At 48.9% G+C, this 21,021-nt stretch overlaps 1 protein-coding gene across 1 annotated transcript in view; it reads left to right on the top strand.

Moving 5' to 3' along the window:
* The window catches only part of prkcsh (protein kinase C substrate 80K-H), a 71,598-nt gene that overhangs the window by 14,374 nt on the left and 36,203 nt on the right, over positions 1-21,021 (top strand). The window contains exons 4-8 of the mRNA XM_038784587.1: positions 2,017-2,074; positions 3,926-4,043; positions 6,083-6,212; positions 17,415-17,499; positions 19,419-19,497. Of these exons, the coding sequence (XP_038640515.1) occupies positions 2,017-2,074; positions 3,926-4,043; positions 6,083-6,212; positions 17,415-17,499; positions 19,419-19,497 (470 nt within the window). The remainder of the gene's footprint in view (positions 1-2,016; positions 2,075-3,925; positions 4,044-6,082; positions 6,213-17,414; positions 17,500-19,418; positions 19,498-21,021) is intronic.

The raw sequence follows: 21,021 nt of genomic DNA, 5'->3' as shown, positions 1-21,021 counted from the left end.
GAAGGGCCAGATGGCCTACCCCTGCTCCTAGTTCTTATGTTTTTATATACCAGTGAGCCTCTTGTGCGGCGCTCTAGAGTGTTTGCACGACTACCAGGTGGCACGGTGGCGCAGTGTTTAGCACTGCTGCCTCACAGCGCCAGGGACCTGGGTTTGATTCCACCCTCGGGTGACTGTGTGGAGTTTGCACGTTCTCCCTGTGTCTGCGCCTCCAGGTGCCCCGGTTTCCTCCCACAGTCCAAAGATGGACCGGTTAGGTGGATTGGTGCCATGGTAAAATTGTCCAAAAGTTTAGGTGGGGTTATGGGGATAGAAGCGGGGGGGATTGGGCCTCGATACACAGAGCAAGGGCTGTCGCAGACTCGATGGGCCGAATGGCCTCCTTCTGCACTGTAGGGATTCTATGAATCCTCCACTGCTAGTGCTTCACTCCTGAGTGATGTCATTCAAAATAACCCGACAAAGGCACAATTCTGGTTTCGGAAGGTAGAAGCTGGACCCAGCGAAGCAGCGACCATGAGCTTTGCTGAAATCCTGGAACGTCTTTATCACGGGTTGAGTTGTTTCATTTGTGCTTTGTGCCAGCTGGAACGAAATGTCAGATTAGCAGCAGACTGGTGCCAGCTGATGTGCTTACAGGAGATGCTCGCTGTGGAGTGAAGCGTAGCTGTCCTTTCATTTTTAGAAGACAGCAAAACTTTAAAAAAAAAACAAAAACTTTTAGAAAGTGGTTCAAGTCGGGTTGTTACCTGTGATCCCTCCGACCTGCAGTGGGGAAGGTGTACCCACTGGTGTGGAGCTGGTCTGAACAACATCAGAGGGGTTGATTTGGGGTTTTGTTTTTCTGGATGGAGCAGAGTTAGCTCATCTCTGCCAAGCCAGCAGTCGTGGGCACTGCAATTGGATGTTGGATCCCTGGAGTGGAAAGCAGACCCGTTCCTGATTGCTGTCCAGTGCTGGTACCTGGGCAATCTTCCACCAGTCTGAACTGAGATTTTCGAGGAGGAGTACACTTTTTAAAAAAAAAAAAATAAAAAATAAAAATTCCACATCCAGAAAGGGCTGCAAACTCCACACCAAGGTTGGAATTGAACCCGGGTCCCTTGTGCGTTGAGGCAGCAGTGCTAACCACCGTGCTGTTTGCGATGTTAACCACACGTACACTATGAAGATGTGAACAGCGGAAAGTATCCCAAAAGCTTAAATTAATAGCCCACATAAAAATGAGGGGGGAATTGCAGACCAGTGATTTGTACTAATGAATTGCCCAGTTACAGGAGTGCCAAGCTGAGCTCTCAGCTGCAGAGACCCCTGAGCACACCCTCCATTCAGCCTGTCAGTGGGACTGAGTGATAGCCGGCTGCCGTAACGTTGGGAGAGCTGAATACACCGGCAGCTCAGCTACGCCGTGACAAATTACCCTTTCAATATTGAGAAAACTAATTTATTAATGTTGTTTTGGCTTCTGATTATTCAGACCCAACTTATTTGATTAAATGACCAGCTGTTCATGCGCCTCGTGCCAAGTGAGGTTGTCACCACTTGTGCAAATTGATTTATTTTCCCATTACAGCAATCGTTGCTTGCCCCCTATCCCTTTTGTTTGAGTTCCCTGGCGATGATGATCTCTGTGCCAGCTGCCGAGTAGTACTTCCTGCTTCCACCTCCCCACAAATGGTATCTGTCCCTGCTGGGGAGGGAGGAGGGGGGAAGACGCGATGGACGGACTACCAATAGGGTAGAGTTAACTTTTCCCACATTTGTGGTTTAGTCTGAAGCTGGCCTGTGTGGCTTGGTTTACCCACTAAGCCATTAGTGGGAAGGTACATTTGAATCACACCCGCTCCTATTGCTTGAACAGCCCTTTTCATGACTGGGGAGCTTCAGTCAATTTGACGCGTCTTCGTTAGTAAATTGCGGCTGGCTTAAATCCTCAGAGCCACCCGATCATTGCCTTGCTTGGGACATTATTCCCGTTGCCTAAGTACAGTGTTCCTTTCTTGTTGCCTTTTGTAGATTGCTGCGATACTACAGATGAGTACAACAGCGGTTCTTCGTGTGAAAATACCTGCAAGTGAGTACAGCCTTGTTGATCTGTCATCGTCACTGACCATGTTAACAGACCTGTCCCCCCCCCCCCCCCCCCCCCCCCCCCCCCCCCCCCCCCCCCCCGCCCCGGGCTACCCAGATGCTGTATCTAACAAAAGACATTGCTTCCACCCTTTTTGTTTTCTGCCTTTTGCCTTTCTTTCCTTTTCAGTCAGTTGATTTTTCATGGCTCCTGCCATTTCTATAATGTCTGATGTTGCTTAATTCGCACAGTTAACTCATTAACACACCTTCTAAAGAGGGTCAAAACCTTGACTGGGAAGCCCTTATCCATTCATCTCTTGTCCTTTATGTATCCTTCTTTGGAACACCATATCCTCGTGGCTAATGCTTTCCGAGTCTTGATGTGTCTTGGTCTGCTTGTCAACTGTGATGAGCATCATGGCTGTCCCTAGTTCTGTCCCGTGTGCGCCTAATAAATAGGCACCTAGTGCAACTGATGTGACAGTCAGTTATAACGTGCCGACTGTTGAGATGAATAAACTCAGTGTAGACTGCGTGGATTGAGATCCCTTGTCTGAATAGCTCAGTTAATCAGTAAGCTTGTGTAACTATCAGGAGCATATGTAGAAACTCAATTGACTACATATAATCCCTACAGTGCAGAAGGAGGCCATTCAGCCCATCAAGTCTGCATCAACCCTCCGAAAGAGCACTCTACCCAGGTGCACTGACCCACGCCATCCCGCCACCCTATCCCCATAACCTAACCTGCACATCCCTAGACACTAATGGGCAATTAAGCACGGTGTATCCAGCCACCCTGCGCACCTTTGGCGAGTGGGAGGAAACCCGAGCACCCGGCGGAAACCCACGCAGACACAGGGAGAACGTTCAAATTCCACATAGAGGTCGGAATTGAACCCGGGTCCCTTGTGCAGTGAGGCTGCAGTGCTAACCACCGCGCTACTGGGCTACACAGTAGTATTGTGGTTACATTACTGTACTGGTAATCCAGAGACCTAATTAATAATAGGATAGGCAAATGGAAATCAGTCCATTAAATAAATCTGCGAGGGAAAGCTGGCGTCAGTAATGGTGGCCATGAAATCTCTGGATTGTTGGAAACCTCAGCTGATGCACAAATGACCCTTGGGGAACAAAATCTGTCGTCCTTGCCTGTTCTGGCCCAAATATAACGCCGGGGTCACAACAATATTTGGGGCAGCACGGTAGCATTGTGGATAGCACAATCGCTTCACAGCTCCAGGGTCCCAGGTTCGATTCCGGCTTGGGTCACTGTCTGTGCGGAGTCTGCACATCCTCCCCGTGTGTGCGTGGGTTTCCTCCGGGTGCTCCGGTTTCCTCCCACAGTCCAAAGATGTGCAGATTAGGTGGATTGGCCATGATAAATTGCCCTTAGTGTTGGGTGGGGTTACTGGGTTATGGGGATAGGGTGGAGGTGTTAACCTTGGGTAGGGTGCTCTTTCCAGGATCCGGTGCAGACTCGATGGGCCGAATGGCCTCCTTCTGCACTGTAAATTCTATCTATGTAAATATGGTTTACTATTAACTGCCCTCTGGAAATGGCCCAGCAAGCATGTCGCCACCACCTTCACAAGAGAAATTAGGGATGGAATAAGAAATGTCGGCCTTTCCAGGAAGGCCCATGTCCTGTCAATGAACACACAGATAAATCAAAACCTGATAGAAACACCTCTCGGGTGTTGGTGATGTTGGTAACTGCGGCCCTTTGGGGATCTTAACTCTTCTGTGGTGCGTGTGTGCCTTTGAATTGTAACCAATGCAGTTGAACGGTTGGCCTCTTGTGTCTAAGAGCTGAGCAAATCATTCCCTGCCCTTTACAACCAAACAGGGAGCAGGGGCGCAAAGAGAAGGAGACCTTGCAGAAGATGGCGGAAATTGCCAAAGAAGGACTCTTACTCAAACAGCAGCTCATCGAAGAAGCAAAGAGAAGTCGGCAAGATAAACAGGTTTGCTCCTTTACTCTGCACTGGTGTTCTTTTTAAGTGACCAGCGCGATTGCTGCCCCATTGAACGTGGAGTTCCAGAATAAACAGCCAGCTCGCCGGTCTTCAATTGTGCAATTTTTCTTAAATGTATTTTAAAAACGTAGCACGCGTACGTACCCACATTCGAACTAACGTTAATCATGAGCACATCCCTTTGGGTTCACTGGAAACCTTTCTCGAGGCACGTCTGGCTGCAAATCTGTCAGAAAAATGTTCTGATGGGCAGCACGGTGGCCCAGTGGTTAGCACTGCTGCCTCACGGCACCGAGGTCCCGGGTTCGATCCCGGCCCTGGGTCACTGTCCGTGTGGAGTTTGCACATTCTCACTGTGTTTGCGTGGGTTTCACAGAATCATAGAATTTACAGTGGAGAAGGAGGCCATTCAGCCCATCGAGTCTGCACCGGCTCTTGGAAAGAGCGGCTCTTGGAAAGAGCACCCTACCCAAGGTCAACAACTCCACCCTATCCCCATAACCCAGTAACCCCACCCTATCCCCATAACCCAGTAACCCCACCCAACACTAAGGGCAATTTTTCATGGCCAATCCACCTAACCTGCACATCTTTGGACTGTGGGAGGAAACCGGAGCACCCGGAGGAAACCCGCGCACACACTGGGAGGATGTGCAGACTCCGCACAGGCAGTGACCCAAGCCGGGAATCGAACCTGGGACCCTGGAGCTGTGAAGCGATTGTGCTGTCCACAATGCTACCATGTTTCGCCCTCACAACCCAAAGATGTGTAGGTTAGGTGGATTGCCCACGCTAAATTGGCCCTTAATTGGGAAAAACGATTATTGGGTGCTCTAAATTTATTTTTAAAAAGTAAATTTATTTTTTTGAATTCTTCTTCCATCTAAATTCTCTTCACTCACGCCCACTTTTTCCACGCGGATGGGAACTCACTATAATATGGAGTTGTCGCCAACTGCCCATAATAACTGCACCAAGACCATAAGACATAGGAGCAGAATTAGGCCACTCGGCCCATCGAGTCTGCTCCGCCATTCAATCAAGGCTGATATTTTTCTCATCCCCATTCTCCTGCCTTCTCCCCATAACCCTTGATCCCCTTATTAATCAAGAACCTATCTATCTCTGTCTTAAAGACACTCAGTGATTTGGCCTCCACAGCCTTCTGCGGCAAAGATGCTGCAGCAGAAAGAATAATAACTGGGCTTTTATTTTCCGTAAGGGGTTGAGCTTTTCTGGGCCATTGATGGCATTTTCTCAGCCACGACTTCACTCAGACCGTCCTATTGAAGTCTGAATGGTGAACCTCAGCAGGCTTGTGTGGTGGAGGTGGCGAGAGTTGGGGGCTGAGTGGAAATTGTGGGGGGGGGGGCGGGGGGTCGGGGAACCATGATCCTGGTTTGAGATGGCACTTAAAAATTTACCTCTTGGATGTGACACCTTTCGGAAACCCCGAATTTTTCCCGTTTTCCTTAAAAATGTACTTTTTATGAAGTGCTTTGAAGTGTTATTTGGGACAAATTCAACAACCAGCCTTGCCCAGTGAGACCTCAAAAACGGCAATGAGGGGTAGCACGTGGCACAGTGGTTAGCATTGCTGCCTACGGCGCTGCAGACCCGGATTCGAATCCCAGATCTGGGTCACTGTCCGTGTGGAGTTTGCGCATTCTCCCCGTGTCTGCGGGGATTGCACCCCACAACCCAAAGATGTGCAGGTTAGGTGAATAGGTCATGCCTAATTGCCCCTAAATTGGAAAAAAATAATTGGGTACTCTAAATTTATGGGGAAAAGTGCGGCAATGAGTTACTGACAAGTCAATCTATTTGGGCGGTGCATTTTTCAGGAAAACGGGTGTAATTTTGAATGCACCCTGGAAGATGTCGGGAAAACTTTAAGGCAAAGCAGCATTCTAGATGACAAAAGTCGGTATCCGCTCCATTGCTGAACAGCAGCATCATGCGAGTTTGGTGAGGGGAAAGTTGCCAAATAGAAACTGACGTGCGTTTTGTCTGTTGTGTGTCGACAGCAAGCACTTACAGACTTGCAGAAGAAGAAGGAGACCTGGGAAACAAATGTGGAATCACTGAAAGCAGCGAAGGAAGAGTTGGAGAAGCCTGAACTGGAGGCAAAAGAAATTCATAAGAAAGCATGGGATGGTAAGTATCCCATTTCTGTTTCGTTTGTTGTTTGGTGAGTTTCTCAAATGAATTTGATCAAGAAAGCTCCCTTGGCAATTAACTGTTGCCTGGTGTATTTTTCTCTACCAATCTGAGTCGATTTGCCAACGAGTCAACTTTTTCTATCTCTCTCTCTCTCTCTCTCTCTCTCTCTCTCTCTCATGCAGTATAAATTATTGTTCCCGTTGCAATTGGTATTCTTGTGGATCTAATCTGATGAGTGCAGGACGATAAGCTTTGTCGACACCATAGGCTACAACCTCTGTTGACAGTGCTGTCAAGTCTGATTGTAGTCCGGAGTCCTGTGGTTGTGGGGGGGGGGGGGGGGGGGGGGGGAAGAGGAGGTGCAGGAAAGGGGGAGGTGGGGTGGGAGAGAGGAGGTGCAGGAAAGGGGGAGGGGGGGCGGGAGAGAGGAGGTGCAGGAAAGGGGAAGGAATCCTGCTATTTGGGAGGTGGAGGGGGAGGCAATCTGAGGCGGTCCGTGCTACTGTTACCCTGAAGCTATATGTTCACTCTTATGAACTTTTCCTGGATAATTATTGATGTAAAACAATTGGGAACCATCTGAAGTTTGCCGTTTAAATTGCATTTTTGGATGGTTCCCATTACGGGGTAATTGCCCATCGGAAGTTTGAATTTCCTGGGCAATTGCCGCACAATCCATGCCTGGGAAACTCCAGAGGGTGAGGAGTACCACGCAGGCCCACTGCCTTGGAACTCTGAAGTTACGGGCCCATGTGTGTCTTTTCTTTCAACGATACTTGCGTTCTGTCCTACCAAACAGCTAGAATATTCTTAATTAAGCAACAGCTCATTAACGACCATTAGGTAATAGAGCGTATGCGGGTGGACTGACATGTAACCCACAACAAATTGTGATTGATCAAAGTTGCATTTCATCTCTTATGCTATCCCAGGTATTTCCTCCTCTTCCATGACGTATTCGACCCTGGAGTTTTTTCAAAGGATCTGATAACATTGGGTGAATTGATTTTTTTTCAGGAAGTTGTGGGTTGTTTGCTTTAGGATGGTGTGTGTTGTGTTTCAATGCTATGGGCTGCCTCAGCTGCTGTGGTGGAATTTGTCACCACTGTTAAAATGCGAGCAGAGTTTTCAGAGCAGGTTATTGGATGTGGATTGGCTTGGCAGCTCTGGAGGCTCTCGGTGCAAAGATTTATTTTCAGTTTTGTAGTTACAGAGCATCAACTAGACAGGAAAAACCCTCGAGGAAGGGACGTGTAATCGTAATAATGTTGCGTTAACGCTGCGTGCGCTGGAGGTATGCGCTATGCTGAGAACCCTGTTCACTTGTTTGTGTTATGTAGTTATCCTTTGTTCATTGCGTTCTGCTGGAGGTATAAGCTTGGGAGGTGTGGCTTTTGTCTTGTGTATAGTCTGTACTTTCTAAAATGCTTCTTCCCGTGATAGACTGACCTTATTAATGTTGTGGGCCCCCCATCATTTCCTCAGAATCGCCAACTCTTCGGTCTCTGTGTAATGCACCCGTGATCTGAACTATTTGTCCTTGAGATGCACTTTCCGGCTCCAACGCCATGGCAAGCCTTGTATGGATTTTCCCCATGAGCGACACCTCCGAATAACACTACTGTATTATGGGCGGCATGGTAGCACAGTGGTTAGCGCTGTTGCTTCACAGCGCCAGGGTCCCAGATTCGATTCCCGGCTTGGGTCTGCACGTTTTCCTCGTGTCTGCGTGGGTTTCCTCCGGATGCTCCGGTTTCCCCCCACTAGTCCCGAAATACGTGCTTTTTAGGTGAATTGGACATTCTGAATTCTCCCTCCGTGTAGCCGAACAGGCGCCGGAATGTGGCGGCCAGGGGATTTTCACAGTAACTTCATTGCAGTGTTTACGTAAGCCTACTTGTGACACTAATAAAGATTATTATTATTAATTTAGCCAGGCTCGCCTGGATTTTGCAGTAAAATGAATACTAAGGTGATCCACGAGGCAGCAAATCGGACAGCAACCTCTTGCCACTGCACATGTACATTTAAGCACCAAGTTGCCGTGCTTTTCACTACCTCCTCAATGACTCAAAATGCCTGGCATTGGATTATGTTGGTGTATCTGCATTATCGATACCCACTAAATACATCAGAAAAAGTTTGAGGCTTGTCCATTCAAGTGTAAATGAATCTTGCAGTGCGATAAGTCTCAAACAGTGCCAAACAGCCTATCTGGCCCTGTAACTTATTTTGTCCAGTGTGGGGTCTCATTCCTTCAAATTTTTATTATTGCAGATTTTGTACGAAAAATAATTAAGACAGTAAGCTTGTTTTAACCTGTTTGCCTCTTTTATTTTTCTCTTAATCACATCCTTCTCTCGCTCTTTAAGTCCTGTGCATGGTTGGCCATTAAATGAACTAATCTGACTTGCATTTCCTGATTTAGACCCTGTGTGTCTCCATGAGGTTCTTCAATCTGACTGATTAAGGAGAAACACTTGCCCTGTTCACACACTGTAGTTTTTGATTTCTAGTCGCTGCACTGCATTGTAAAATTCTGTAGAAAGTCTGTGGGCGCGTAAGTGTAATGAATGGCTGGGACTGCGAACTCACTGCAGACTGCAATCTTCCTGCTTGTTGCACTGCGTGCAGCTTTTTGTTTGTTTAACCAGCTCGGCAGCACTGTGCATGGGAGCTGTTCAGCATTACCGTCTTATGAAGTGCCGTCCTTGCTTTTGACATTGGACAGGCTTCGAGATTGAGAACCAGATTTTTTTTTTTTGAGCGTTTTCAACTATTTTACGCCCGTGTTTTATCATGGTAAAATCCGAACAATTCTGTTTGCAGTGAATAGAAACTTAAAAACGGCATTGGGAAAAAAAGTAATGGGGCTATTGTGGTCTCAAAGTACTCAACCTTCCTCCTTTCTCTCGCAGGGATGTAAGCTGTTACCGAGATGTAGAATCATGGAAGGGTATAGCGCATAAGGAGCCCAATTGGGCAATCCGATTTGCACCAGATCTTTCAAAGAGCAATTAACTTCGTCCCACTTCCACTGTCTCTCCGGTATTCCTGGATTTTCTTTCCTCCCAACTGGTCACCATTGCTGCCTCACAGGGTTCCATTCTGGCCTCAGGTCCCCGTCTGTGCGGAGTCTGCACGTTCTCCCCGTGTCTGCGTGGGTTTCTTCCGGGCGCTCCGGTTTCCTCCCACAGTCCAAAGACGTACAGGTTAGGTGGATTGGCTGCGCTAAATTGCCCCATAAGTGTCCAAAGATGTGCAGGTTAGGTGGGTTATGGGGATAGGGCGCGGTAGGTTGGTCTTTTTTACGGTGGGTGCATGCTCGATGGATCGTCTGCCCCCTCTACAGATTCTGTGGATTTATCCAAGTTGCTTTTTGAGGCTGCTATTCAATCCCAACCTATCAGGCAATGCTTGCAAAAAACCGTGCCACTTTTTTTTTGTTTTTAAAGACAAATGTAAAGAATTCCTCGTTTCACCCCTGGATTCATTTGGCAGTCTCCTTTTAAATATGTGCCCCCTGGTTATTGACCCTTCAGCCATTGGAAACCATGTTACTTCACGTACTCGATCCAAACGCTTAATAGTTCCTTGGAAAATGCTGGAGGGCCGCTGTCCACTGACAGAATTATACTGAAACCAGCCTGGTTTCTCCTGTAGAATTCTGCTGTGGCCTATAGCCCCCCAGCACTTTCCAAGGAGATGTTTCCTTCCGTAATTCGAGGTAGAATATGCGGCAGCGGGAGTGCACTGCGTCACAGTCTGAAACTTTGGCTCAGCTTTCATGCATGTAGCGGGGTCACTGGGCAGCAGTCTGACGTCGATCATGGGCCTTCACTTCCAGGCTCCTCATTGTCGGATTTGCAGTTGTACCCCAAAGATGCGCAGGGGAATCCCTCTCGGAGGCTCTCGGGGAAGCATTTGCACAGCAATCGTCCAGAAGCGATAACTCACTCTGGGCCGTTGTGTGGTGCTGTGAGCCATGTAAAAACAATTTCAATCGCCACGGTTACACTAGTAGTTACTCCGAAAAAGTTAGGTAGGGTTAAACCCTCCACTGTGTAACTATTTAAAATCCTCAGACCGATCCCCGCATGGGGATCCCGCGTACTACTGATGGCCCAGAAGCTGCTTCGCCCTCACTAACCACTGCCCACCTGCTTGGTAGTTACCTTCTGATTTCACCCCCCTCCTCTCAGGACAATCCCCACCTGCTCCCACAACCAGAGGTGCCACCCGCTTCCCTGAAATCCTATACACTTAACTTCCCTATTGGACCGTTACCTGCTTTGCCATACGATAGCTAGCGCAGTGTCGTACTCCTTTCCAACCCTCTCAGACTTTGGCGCTGGGCACAGTGACGCGCTGCCTGGATCCTGCTCGGCCTGAGTCGGAAGGTGGGGTCGACACTGGCGCAGAAGAAATTTGGTGCAGCGTGAGCGGTCGTGGTGGCCCAGTCTGGGGAAGTTATGGTCCAAATTCTCACCTCGTTGGGCATGCACGGTAGCACAGTGTTAGCACTGTAGCTTCACAGTGCCAGGGTCCCAGGTTCAATTCCCTGCTGGGTCACTGTCTGTGCGGAGTCTGCACGTTCTCTCCGTGTCTGCGTGGGTTTCCTCCGGGTGCTCCGGTTTCCTCCCACAGTCCAAAGACATGCAGGTTAGATGGACTGGTCATGCCCTTGGTGCTCAAAAAAAAAGGTGGGGTGGGGTTCCTGGGTTATGGAATAGGGTGGAAGTGAGGGTTTAAGTGGGTCAGTGCAGACTCGATCGGCCAAATGGCCTCCTTCTGCACTGTATGTTCTCGTTCTCGCCTGAATCACCATCGGTTATCACTCCTCCACTATTGTCCAAGTGGAGGTGAACTAACTCAATGTCACTGTTGAGCTTTGTGCGCAGGCGGCTGTGCAGCAGCCTGGGGTAGGTGCCCCGTAGGCCTTGCTCTTGTTAAATGTAAAGGCTTATTTTAAAAAAAAAGGTTTCAAATGTTGCAAAAGCTGGCTGCGCTCAAGAGCACAATCCTTAGGCAGCATTGCCCATCACAGACTCAGGAATTGAATTGTGGGCATCTTCTGGTTAATCTGATGTAGTACATTAATAATAATAATAATAATAATAACTTATTGTCACAAGTAGGCTTCAATGAAGTTACTGTGAAAAGCCCCTAAACACCACATTCCGGCGCCTGTTCGGGAAGGCTGGTACGGGAATTGAACCCGCGCTGCTGCCTTCCTCTGCATTACAAGCCAGCTGTTTAGTCCAGTGTGCTAAACCAGCCCCTGAGGGTGCCACCTTCATCCATGAGGGCACTGAGGGTGCAAGAGTATTGTCACAGTCTGACCTGAAGGTAGGCAAATAGAGAATGCAGCCGGCATTGTTTTTAATAGGCAAAATGTAAATGTTGACTGCAGTTTCTCGGTTACGCCCTGACCCTGCTCTCCTCGATGGGGGAATCTTGCACACAAATTCTAACCGTGTCTTCCTTTACAGGAAAACCTCTCTGGAACACCATGCACCGCTAGATCTGTGGCGGAAAAGATCTCTGCTACTCCTCCAAAATAGTTGCTGCCTTAAGCGCCTGGTCCATCGTTGACTGTCGTTGAGCCCCCTTCTTTCCCTAATGTAAAAGCAAAATACTGCGTTCCTGAATTAAAAACATTATAGACATAGAACAGTACAGCACAGAACAGGCCCTTCGGCCCTCAATGTTGTGCCGAGCAATGATCACCCTACTTAAACCCATGTAACCCGTATACCCGTAACCCAACAATCCCCCCATTAACCTTACACTACGGGCAATTTAGCATGGCCAATCCACCTAACCCGCACATCTTTGGACTGCGAAATTATGTGCTGCGAAAGCTCAGCAGGCTGGGCAGCATGTGTGGAGATAGAAACAGGTTTTTTTTTCTTTCTTTTCTTTTCCCCCCTTAAATTTAGAATACCCAATTCATTTTTTCCCAATTCAGGGGCAATTTAGCGTGGCCAATCTACCTACCCTGCACATCTTTGGGTTGTGGGGGTGAGACCCACGCAGACACGGGGAGAATGTGCAAACTCCACACGGACAGTGACCCAGGGCCGGGATCGAACCTGGGACCTCGGTGCCGTGAGGCAGCAGGGCTAACCCACTGCGCCACCGTGCTGCCCGAGATAGAAGCAGAGTTTTTTTTTTTTTAATTTAGATTAGCCAATTATTTTTTCCAATTAAGGGGCAATTTTAGCGCGGCCAATCCACCTACTCTGCACATTTTTGGGTTGTGGGGGCGAAACCCACGCAGACACGGGGAGAAGATAGAAGCAGAGTTAACGTTTCGAGTTGAATGGATAACTCTTCTTAAACTCTCAAATTCTGCGGTTCACCATAACGAGCATCGAGTGAGCGTGGGACGCTTGTTGTCTGGGTGCACACAGCCATCCTTATTGATAGCTGGTTTTATGGTTTCTGGTTATGTTTCGAGCCCTCCAACGTTCCTTTACACACATGCAACAAAGGTGCAAGTCACAGATAAGACCTCATGATGTAGCTGTTCCTGAATCCTTTGAAAACAAACCATTTGTCCAAATGGTTATAGGTGTTTACTTCAAAGAGAGTTTTCTCCAATCTTCCTGATTACTGCCCTCATCCTTTAAAGCGTTCTGTTTGTTAACTGTTACCGTTCCCCACACTGTGTTGTCGATAAATCTCCTTGCCTTAATTTTATTGCTGGTCAGGGAAGTATGCTTTAGCCACGCATGGTGGGGTGTCCTCCCCGTCATCCTTGCGCAAGGATTTACGAAGTACTGCGAAGCATTTACAGAGCAGAACGGTAGCATTGTGGATAGCACAATTGCTTCACAGCTCCAGGGTCCCAGGTTCGATTCCGGCTTGGGTCACTGTCTGTGCGGAGTCTGCACGTCTTCCCCGTGTGTGCGTGCGTTTCCTCCGGGTGCTCCGGTTTCCTCCCACAGTCCAAAGATGTGCGGGTTAGGTGGATTGGCCATGCTAAATTGCCCTTAGTATCCAAAAATTGCCCTTAGTGTTGGGTGGGGTTACTGGGTTATGGGGATAGGGTGGAGGTGTGGACCTTGGGTAGGGTGCTCTTTACAAGAGCCGGGGCAGACTCGATGGGCCGAATGGCCTCCTGCACTGTAAATTCTATGAAATTCCCATCTAACACCCCCTTCCCACACCCCCTTCCCCCACCTCCCAATAATCTTTGATTCCCTTGCCTGACAAGAATCCGTTTGCCTCCACCGATTTAAAATACTCAACGGCGTCGCCGAGCTGTACTCTCTCCTCTGGCATCACAAAGCGTTCTGGTTCATCTTGGAAAACCTTCTGTTCCAAGATGCAAGGAAGTTCAATTATTAACTCTTGGGTGGAATTTTGCCATTTTTGTGACTCGGGCGGGAAAGGCAGGGCAGAGCGTGCCGGCTGCAATTCCGGCTATTACTGTCCTGTTATTTGACACTTGGTGAAAAGACAATCAAGGCGGCGGGTCCCACGATGTCACCAGCGGCCTCCGCTCCTGAAAGATCAGAGAGCCTTTTAAAAAAAAAAAGAAGTCTGTGCATCCCCAGTGGGTTCAGGGCACCAGCTGCAAATTGTGGGGGGATCTGTCATAATTTGGCACGTTTGTGTGAATGGACCGTCCAACGTTGGGGATGGGGGGGGGGGGGGGGGGGGGGGGAGAATGTCATTGATCTGAATATTCAAGCGGATGTAAATCGGGATCCTGACTTCTAAAGTCAGGATTCCCACTCGGTCATCAGCGATGGGTGGGGACAGTCGACCGGGGAGGAGCCTGCCAGCGTAAAGACGTTCTGTGATCCCCGCTCTATTCTCTGTCCTCTCTGCCATTCAGGCCCACCGAAAATGGGGGGATTAGAATCCCACCCCCCCCTTAGTTCCCCTGGGTGTCCAGCGTTGAACTCAATTTTGTGGGACCGTCCCCCCTTTCTGCTAGAGACGCGAGTGCTCTCTGGGGTAGGGCACCTCAGATGGGGATGACCCTGTGGGACTGTACCCATTGACTTGTGGATCTCAACGGTGGGTGAGTCTTGGCAACCTGTTCAACCAAGAAGGGGGCACCATGGCTGAACCCAGTTCTGTCCCGAGTACTGCCCCAGTGGCAGTCACTGATCAGCAATCAGGAATGCGCACCCCCCCCCCCCCCAAAATACCGCCCGACAACTGCTGTTGTCATGTGTGCAGAAAATCAACACTGCCTCGTCTTGGGGGGGGATTGAATGTGGGAATTTCCTGGGGCAGCACAGTGGTCGGCAGGGACCCGGGTTCAATTCCGATCTTGTGTGACTATCTGCACGGGGTCTGCACGTTCTCCCCGTGTCTGCGTGGGTTTCCTCCGGGTGCTCCGGTTTCCTCCCACAGTCCAAAAGATGTGCAGGTTAGGTGGATTGGTCATGCTAAATTGCCTCGTAAAGTCTAAGGAGCTGCAGATTAGTTGGGGTTATGAGGATGGTGTGGGGGTGGGGGGGTGGGGCACCGAGGTCAGAGGGTCGGTGCGTTGTAGGAATTCTGTCGGTCTATGGTTTGTATGCTGATGTTGCTCCTGAGCCATGTGTGGTGGCCATCAGCTGCAGTTACCTATTTGACACATTTCATGTCTGGCCACATGATGGTGCTAAATCCTCTGATAAAAATTACCATTCAAAATATTATCTTCCTTTTTTTTTTGTAACTGTGATAAAAGAAGTCAGTGCATTTGTGATCTTGGCCAGCAGATGATGTTGCCTCTATCTTCACAGGATGTATAGCAAATGAGTTCGTTTCAGTGACATAATCTTGTGGTTTACTTTACTCTTATCTTTCGAGCTGGCTTTCAGCTCTGTCCCGTTATCTGTGTAAGTTCGACACAAACGCCTTCTGCAGCCTTGTAGATAAAACCTGCCTGGGTGTACTTTTTCAAAGTACCTCGACACCCAACAACACAATATTCCCCCACCCCGTTAGGTAATAGAGCGTATGCGGGTGGCTCTGTGGTTAGCACTGCTGCTTCACGCCTCCAGGGACCTCGGCTCAATTCCGGCCTCGGGTGACTGTGCGGAGTTTGCACGTTCTCCCCGTGTCTGCGTGGGTTTCCTCCGGGTGCTCCGGTTTCCTCCCACAGTCCAAAAATGTGAGATTAGGTGGATTGGCCATGCTAAATTGGCCTGTTAGTGTCCAAAAGGTTACGTAGGATTACTGGGGATAGCGTGGAGATGTGGGATTAAGTAGGGCGCTCTTTCCAAGGGCCGGTACAGACTTGATAGGCCGAATGGCCTCCTTCTACACTGGAGGGATTCTATGATCAGCAAAACATCTTAGTCTACCAGCAAGTAGGCTACTGCGTAGATTGATAGGAGAAAAAACTCTGCAGGTTTGCGATCTTGAAGAAGTTGATTGAGGGGGGAATGGTTGGGGAGATGGAAAGTGTTTGGGGTGAAGAAATAAGGGTGTCCGCTGCAACCCTAGGTGCAAGGGCAGCACAGTGGGTTAGCACTGTTGCTTCACAGCTCCAGGGTCCCAGGTTCGATTCCCTGCTTGAGTCACTGTCAGTGCGGAGTCTGCACGTTCTCCCTGCGTCTGCGTGGGTTTACGCCGGGTGCTCCGGTTTCCTCCCACAAGACCCGAAAGATGTGCTGTTAGGTGAATTGGCTGTTCTGAATTCTCCCTCCGTGTACCTGGACAGATGCCGGAATGTGGCCACTGGGGGATTTACACAGTAACTTCATTGCAGTGTTAATGTCAGCCTACTTGTGACACTGATAAAGATTATTATTATTATTATAAGAGGCTGCTGACAAAATCCTGGTAACTCCATCTGTGCCGGCTCAGCTGGATAATGGTTGAAGTCAAATGGCGGGGGGGGGGGGGATGGCTGAGACGAAATTGCTATTCAGAGGGCCGACATAGACTTGATGGACCGAGTGGACTCCTTCCGTGCTGTAGGGGCTCTTAACTTGATTTTGCAGAGAGGAAAGAAAGTGAACTGTTGAGGGCTGCCAATCACTTTATTAAAAAAAAACTCTATCTCGCGTTGGGGCAAACAGTGGTAATGTGGGCATTCGTATCAGGCACATTGGTGTTTATTATAATAATAATAATCATGTATTGTCGGCTTCAATGAAGTTACTGTGAAAAGCCCCTAGTCGCCACATTCTAGCCTGTTCGGGGAGGCTGGTACGGGAATTGAACCCGCGCTGCTGGCATTGTTGTGCATTGCAATCCAGCTATTTAGCCCACTATGCTAAACGTTTTCGCCATTTGCCGCGAGAGATCCTTGCAAAGCTGAACGGCTGATTTTCCACCCGCATTAGCGAGAAAGTGGTTTGGAATTCGTGGTCACCGTCTTTTGCTCATCGAATAAAAAAAAAAATAAACCCTCAAATCCTTGCGTGCCAGTAACCCTCTGGAAAAGGAAGAGCAGCTTGCCAGCTCATGAATAATTCACGCGAGCAAATTATTTTTAAACTTGTATGAACCATCACTCCACGGTGCAGAAGAGAATGGCATTCCGTACTGTTTCTGCAGCACGGATAACGAATGCCTGACCAAACACCATTTGTGCAGCGTAGGTGGGGCGTGCTCAGCATCAACAACAACCTGGATAGCACCTCTAATGTAATAAAACGTCCCACGGTCGGTATATTTGGCAGGACCATTTGCCAAAGAAAATGTTACCCCCTTCGTGTTTTTGGGGGGGGGGAGTCTTGAGCTGCAGGGAGTGGAGGTTGAGCTGGTTTTAAATCCAGCATCTTTCAAAGTCGGCATCTAAACCCAGATTGCAAAATGGCCTTGTACTTCCCCCGATCTGTGTGGTTTTCTTTGTCGCGTTTTTTCCAATTGAATTTTGTCGGTGTTTTTTTCCCCCTGTGCATTAGCCACAGCTCCTGCTGTGCTGCGTGTCCTTGCTGAGGGAATGTACTATAAAGCGTAATAATGCTTTCTGGTGTTGACAAAAGATTTTTTATTTCGGGCTATTCTATGACGGCTCACTCAGGTTTATTGTACTCCAGACTGTAACACAATATTTTGACCTCCATCGCAACAAATCGCAAAATAAAACGGGAGCTCGTTCCTTTTGATAGAAAAGTCGACCAGGTGGGGGAAAGTGGCCTTGACTTATAATACGTACGGTAGGCTTGTGGGGTGCCGATTTCCAAATTAATGTGAGGTGGCTCTCAATTAATATCCCTTTTGTTTTCGCAGAGGTCCAAGCTGCACGCAAGCTGGAGAAGGAGAAAGCCAAGGCTGCCGAAACCTTCAAGGAGCTGGATGACGACGAAGATGGCTTGTGAGTTTACCAGCTTGCGCTCTGGCACGGCTTTCTTCGATTTAAAAAAGAAAAAGAAGAAAAGCGCCTGCTTTGAATACCGTTGTTGCTCCTGTGTCCCCTTGGAGTTGGCGGCACTGATTTTGTGATGGGCTTCCCTGATTTCTCACGGTCACCACCCTTGACTGGCACTTTGCTCAAAGCGGCCACAGTGTTTCTCCCTGTCCAGCGTTCACAGATCCCCAGCGTATTCCTTATCGGTGAGCTCACCAGTCAAAAGAGGCCTGGATCTACGCCAGCAGGTGCTTCAATTTGCTCCAACTCCACTCCCAACCTTATATTTTAAAGATTTTTAAAAAACGTTACGAATTAAGGGGCAAATTTAGCATGACCAATCCATCGACCCTGCGCATCTTGGGGTTGTGGGGGTCGAAACCCACGCAGACACGGGGAGAATGTGCAAATTCCACACGGACAGTGACCCAGAGCCGGGATCGAACCAGGGTCCTCGGCACCCTGAGTCAGCAGTGCTAACCACTGCACCACCGTGCCGCCCCAGAACCCCTTGGCTTTATGTGCACACTTTTGAAACTGACATCTCCTTTTCCCCCTTGTGCTTTTGGATGAATCGGGAGGTGTTGGCATAGTGGTTGCTGTCACTGAACTAGTAATCCAGAGGACAATGCACTGGAGAGACCCGGCTTTGAATCTCACCGTGAAATTTGAATGCGGTATATAAAACAAAAACATAAATCTGGAATTAAAAGTCTTAGTTACTACGAGACCATTGTCGTAAAAGCCTGCCTGACTCACTGATTTCCTTTAGGGAAGGAAATCTGCCATCCTTAATCGGTCTAGCCTACACGTGACTCCAGACAACAGCCAAGTGGTTGTCTCGTTTTTTATAAATTTAGAGAAACCAATTATTTTTTCCAATTCAGGGGCAATTTAGCGTGGCCAATCCACCTACCCTGCACGTCTTTTGGGTTGTGGGGGTGAAACCCACGCAGACACTGGGAGAACGTGCAAACCGCACGGACAGTGACCCGGGGCCGGGATTCAAACCCGGGTCCTCAGCGCCGTAGGCAGCAATGCTAGCCACCTTGCCACCGTGCTGCCTCTAAAAGTGGTTGTCTCTTGACTGACCCCTCTGAAATGGCCGAGCGAGGCACTCAGCCGAAGGGCAGTTAGGGATGGGCAATGCCAGCCAGCGACGTCCATGAACATATGATGAAAAAAAAAAAATTGCAAGTGGTTGCGCACGCTTGCTTCGGTGCACGACTGTGCTGATGAAAGTTTCTTATTTGTTCATGGGATGTGGGTCGAGGCCAGCATTTACTGCCCATCTTTAATTGCCTTCAAGGTCGCGGTGCTGCACTACCTTGAGCCCCCATGCTCTGAAGCTGTGTGCCCAGTATTGCTGGGGATTTCCAGTTTGACCTGGGCATGACCAAGCCTGGATGGTATGGAGGGGGGGAGCTTTGCGCGCCCGCGGCCCTTGTCCTCCTGGGTCGAAGACGTTGCGGGGTTGGGCATGCTCTTACGAAAAGGCCTTGCCATTTGCGGATCCACCTCGTAAATTGACGACCTTTTGGTTATAAGTTTAGCATCGAAACAAGAGTGAGCGGGATTCAAGAAACAAAACACAAAACCTATTTGCAGTACTCCTCCCGATTAGATGGCGAGGTTAGTATCCGAGGTTAAGGACCGCAATCACGTTGGATCAAATTAATTTCAGAATACAATTTGGATGAATATCTTTTTCTTTTTTTTTTTGCCTCTTTTTTTGCAAACCAGCTGGCATTTGATTCAGGGATGGCGTGCTGGCTGCGATCGTCCAGTAAAAGGCATCAGCGGTTTCTTCAAGCATTGATTTTGAGATTAACTTCCCACCATCAGAAAAATGAATTGTAAATGTAGTTTCCCTCTTTCAATTTCAGCGTTTCGATAAGTGAAATTCAGACACATCCAGAATTAGACAGCGATGGAGATGGCGTGGTGTCTGAGCAGGAAGCAGAGGTGCGACATAAGTTGTTTTCTTGTCTTTACCAAAGCTTAATCCTCTGAGTCTTTTTACGCTGTTGGTCCTTGGGTTTGGGTTTAGGGTTAGGGAAGGTTGCGGACCTGGACTGAGAGCGTCTTCATTTGGGGCCTCACGGTAGCATAGTGGTTAGCATCAATGCTTCACAGCTCCAGGGTCCCAGGTTCGATTCCCGGCTGGGTCACTGTCTGTGTGGAGTCTGCACGTCCTCCCCCTGTGTGCGTGGGTTTCCTCCGGGTGCTCCGGTTTCCTCCCACAGTCCAAAGATGTGCGGGTTAGGTGGATTGGCCATGCTAAATTGCCCGTAGTATAAGGTTAATGGGGGGGATTGTTGGTATACGGGTTAGTGGGTTTAAGTAGGGTGATCATTGCTCGGCACAACACCGAGGGCCGAAGGGCCTGTTCTGTGCTGTACTGTTCTATGTTCTATCCCTTGCAGTTTTGAATTCATAGACTTATAGAATCCCTGCAATGCAGTAGGAGGCCATTCTGCCCATCTAGTCTGCACCGACCTTCTGAAAGAGCACCCTACCGAGGCCCACTCTCCTACCCTATCCTGGTAATGCCATAAGCTGACCTACTGTGGGAGGGAACGCACGCAGACCCGGGGAGAACGTGCGAACTCCACGAGGCTGGAATCAAACCCGGATCCCCTGGTGCTGAGGCGGCAGTGCTAACCATGGTGCCACTGTGCAGTGCTAATTGATCTTGTTCTTCAATTGTCTTACTCTCCTTCCTTCTCTGGGCGGTATAGTAGATCGGCCACGCTAAATTGTCCTTGGTGTCCAATAAAGGTTAGGTGGGGTTACTGGGTTACGGGGATAAGTTGGAGGTGCGGGCTTAAGTGGGGTGCTCTTTCCAAGGGCTGGTGCTGATGTGATGGGCCGAATGGCCTTCTTGTGCACTGTAAATTCTATGATTCTCTCACTGCGGTGAGAATCGTTAAGGATTAACTGAAATGACCTGGTAGTTTAACCAAAAAAAAAAAAGAAGCCTCAATTTTGTTTGAAGCATCATGGCCTTCCAAATAGGGCTTGAAGCCTCCTGTCATTAGAATTGCTGAGCTGGTATGCGTCGGCTGGCAATTTTTGCCCCTTCTCCTCCCCAAAATCCTTCCACGGCTGACCTTTTTTTCTCGCCCTCTTATCATTCCTCTGCATTTTTAACTTCGTATGCACTCTTCTCTCCCAACTCAGCCTGACGTGACGAGGTCTGCAGATGTATGCTCCCCCTTCTCTCCCCTCCCCTCACCCACCCACCCGGGCGGACCTGCAGCGAGAAACCAAACTTTGAGATTTCCCAGAGGGCAGCAGCTGCAGTATCGGTTGGCGGGTGGATTTGCGGGTTGGCTGACTTCGTCGTGCTGAGCGGACTTTCCTTCTGCGCCCACAGCTTTCAAAATGCGCGCGCAGAAGAAAAGACGTAAAATCCTAATGCTGGGCTCCGAAAGACGGAATTTGGGAAATTGGGGTGAGCTGTAGGGCGCCTATCGTTTTAGTTTA

This window comes from Scyliorhinus canicula, chromosome 25, assembly GCF_902713615.1.
Source record: "Scyliorhinus canicula chromosome 25, sScyCan1.1, whole genome shotgun sequence".
In the NCBI taxonomy this organism is placed as follows: Eukaryota; Metazoa; Chordata; class Chondrichthyes; order Carcharhiniformes; family Scyliorhinidae; genus Scyliorhinus; species Scyliorhinus canicula.
This window is presented reverse-complemented; position numbering and strand designations above follow the sequence as displayed.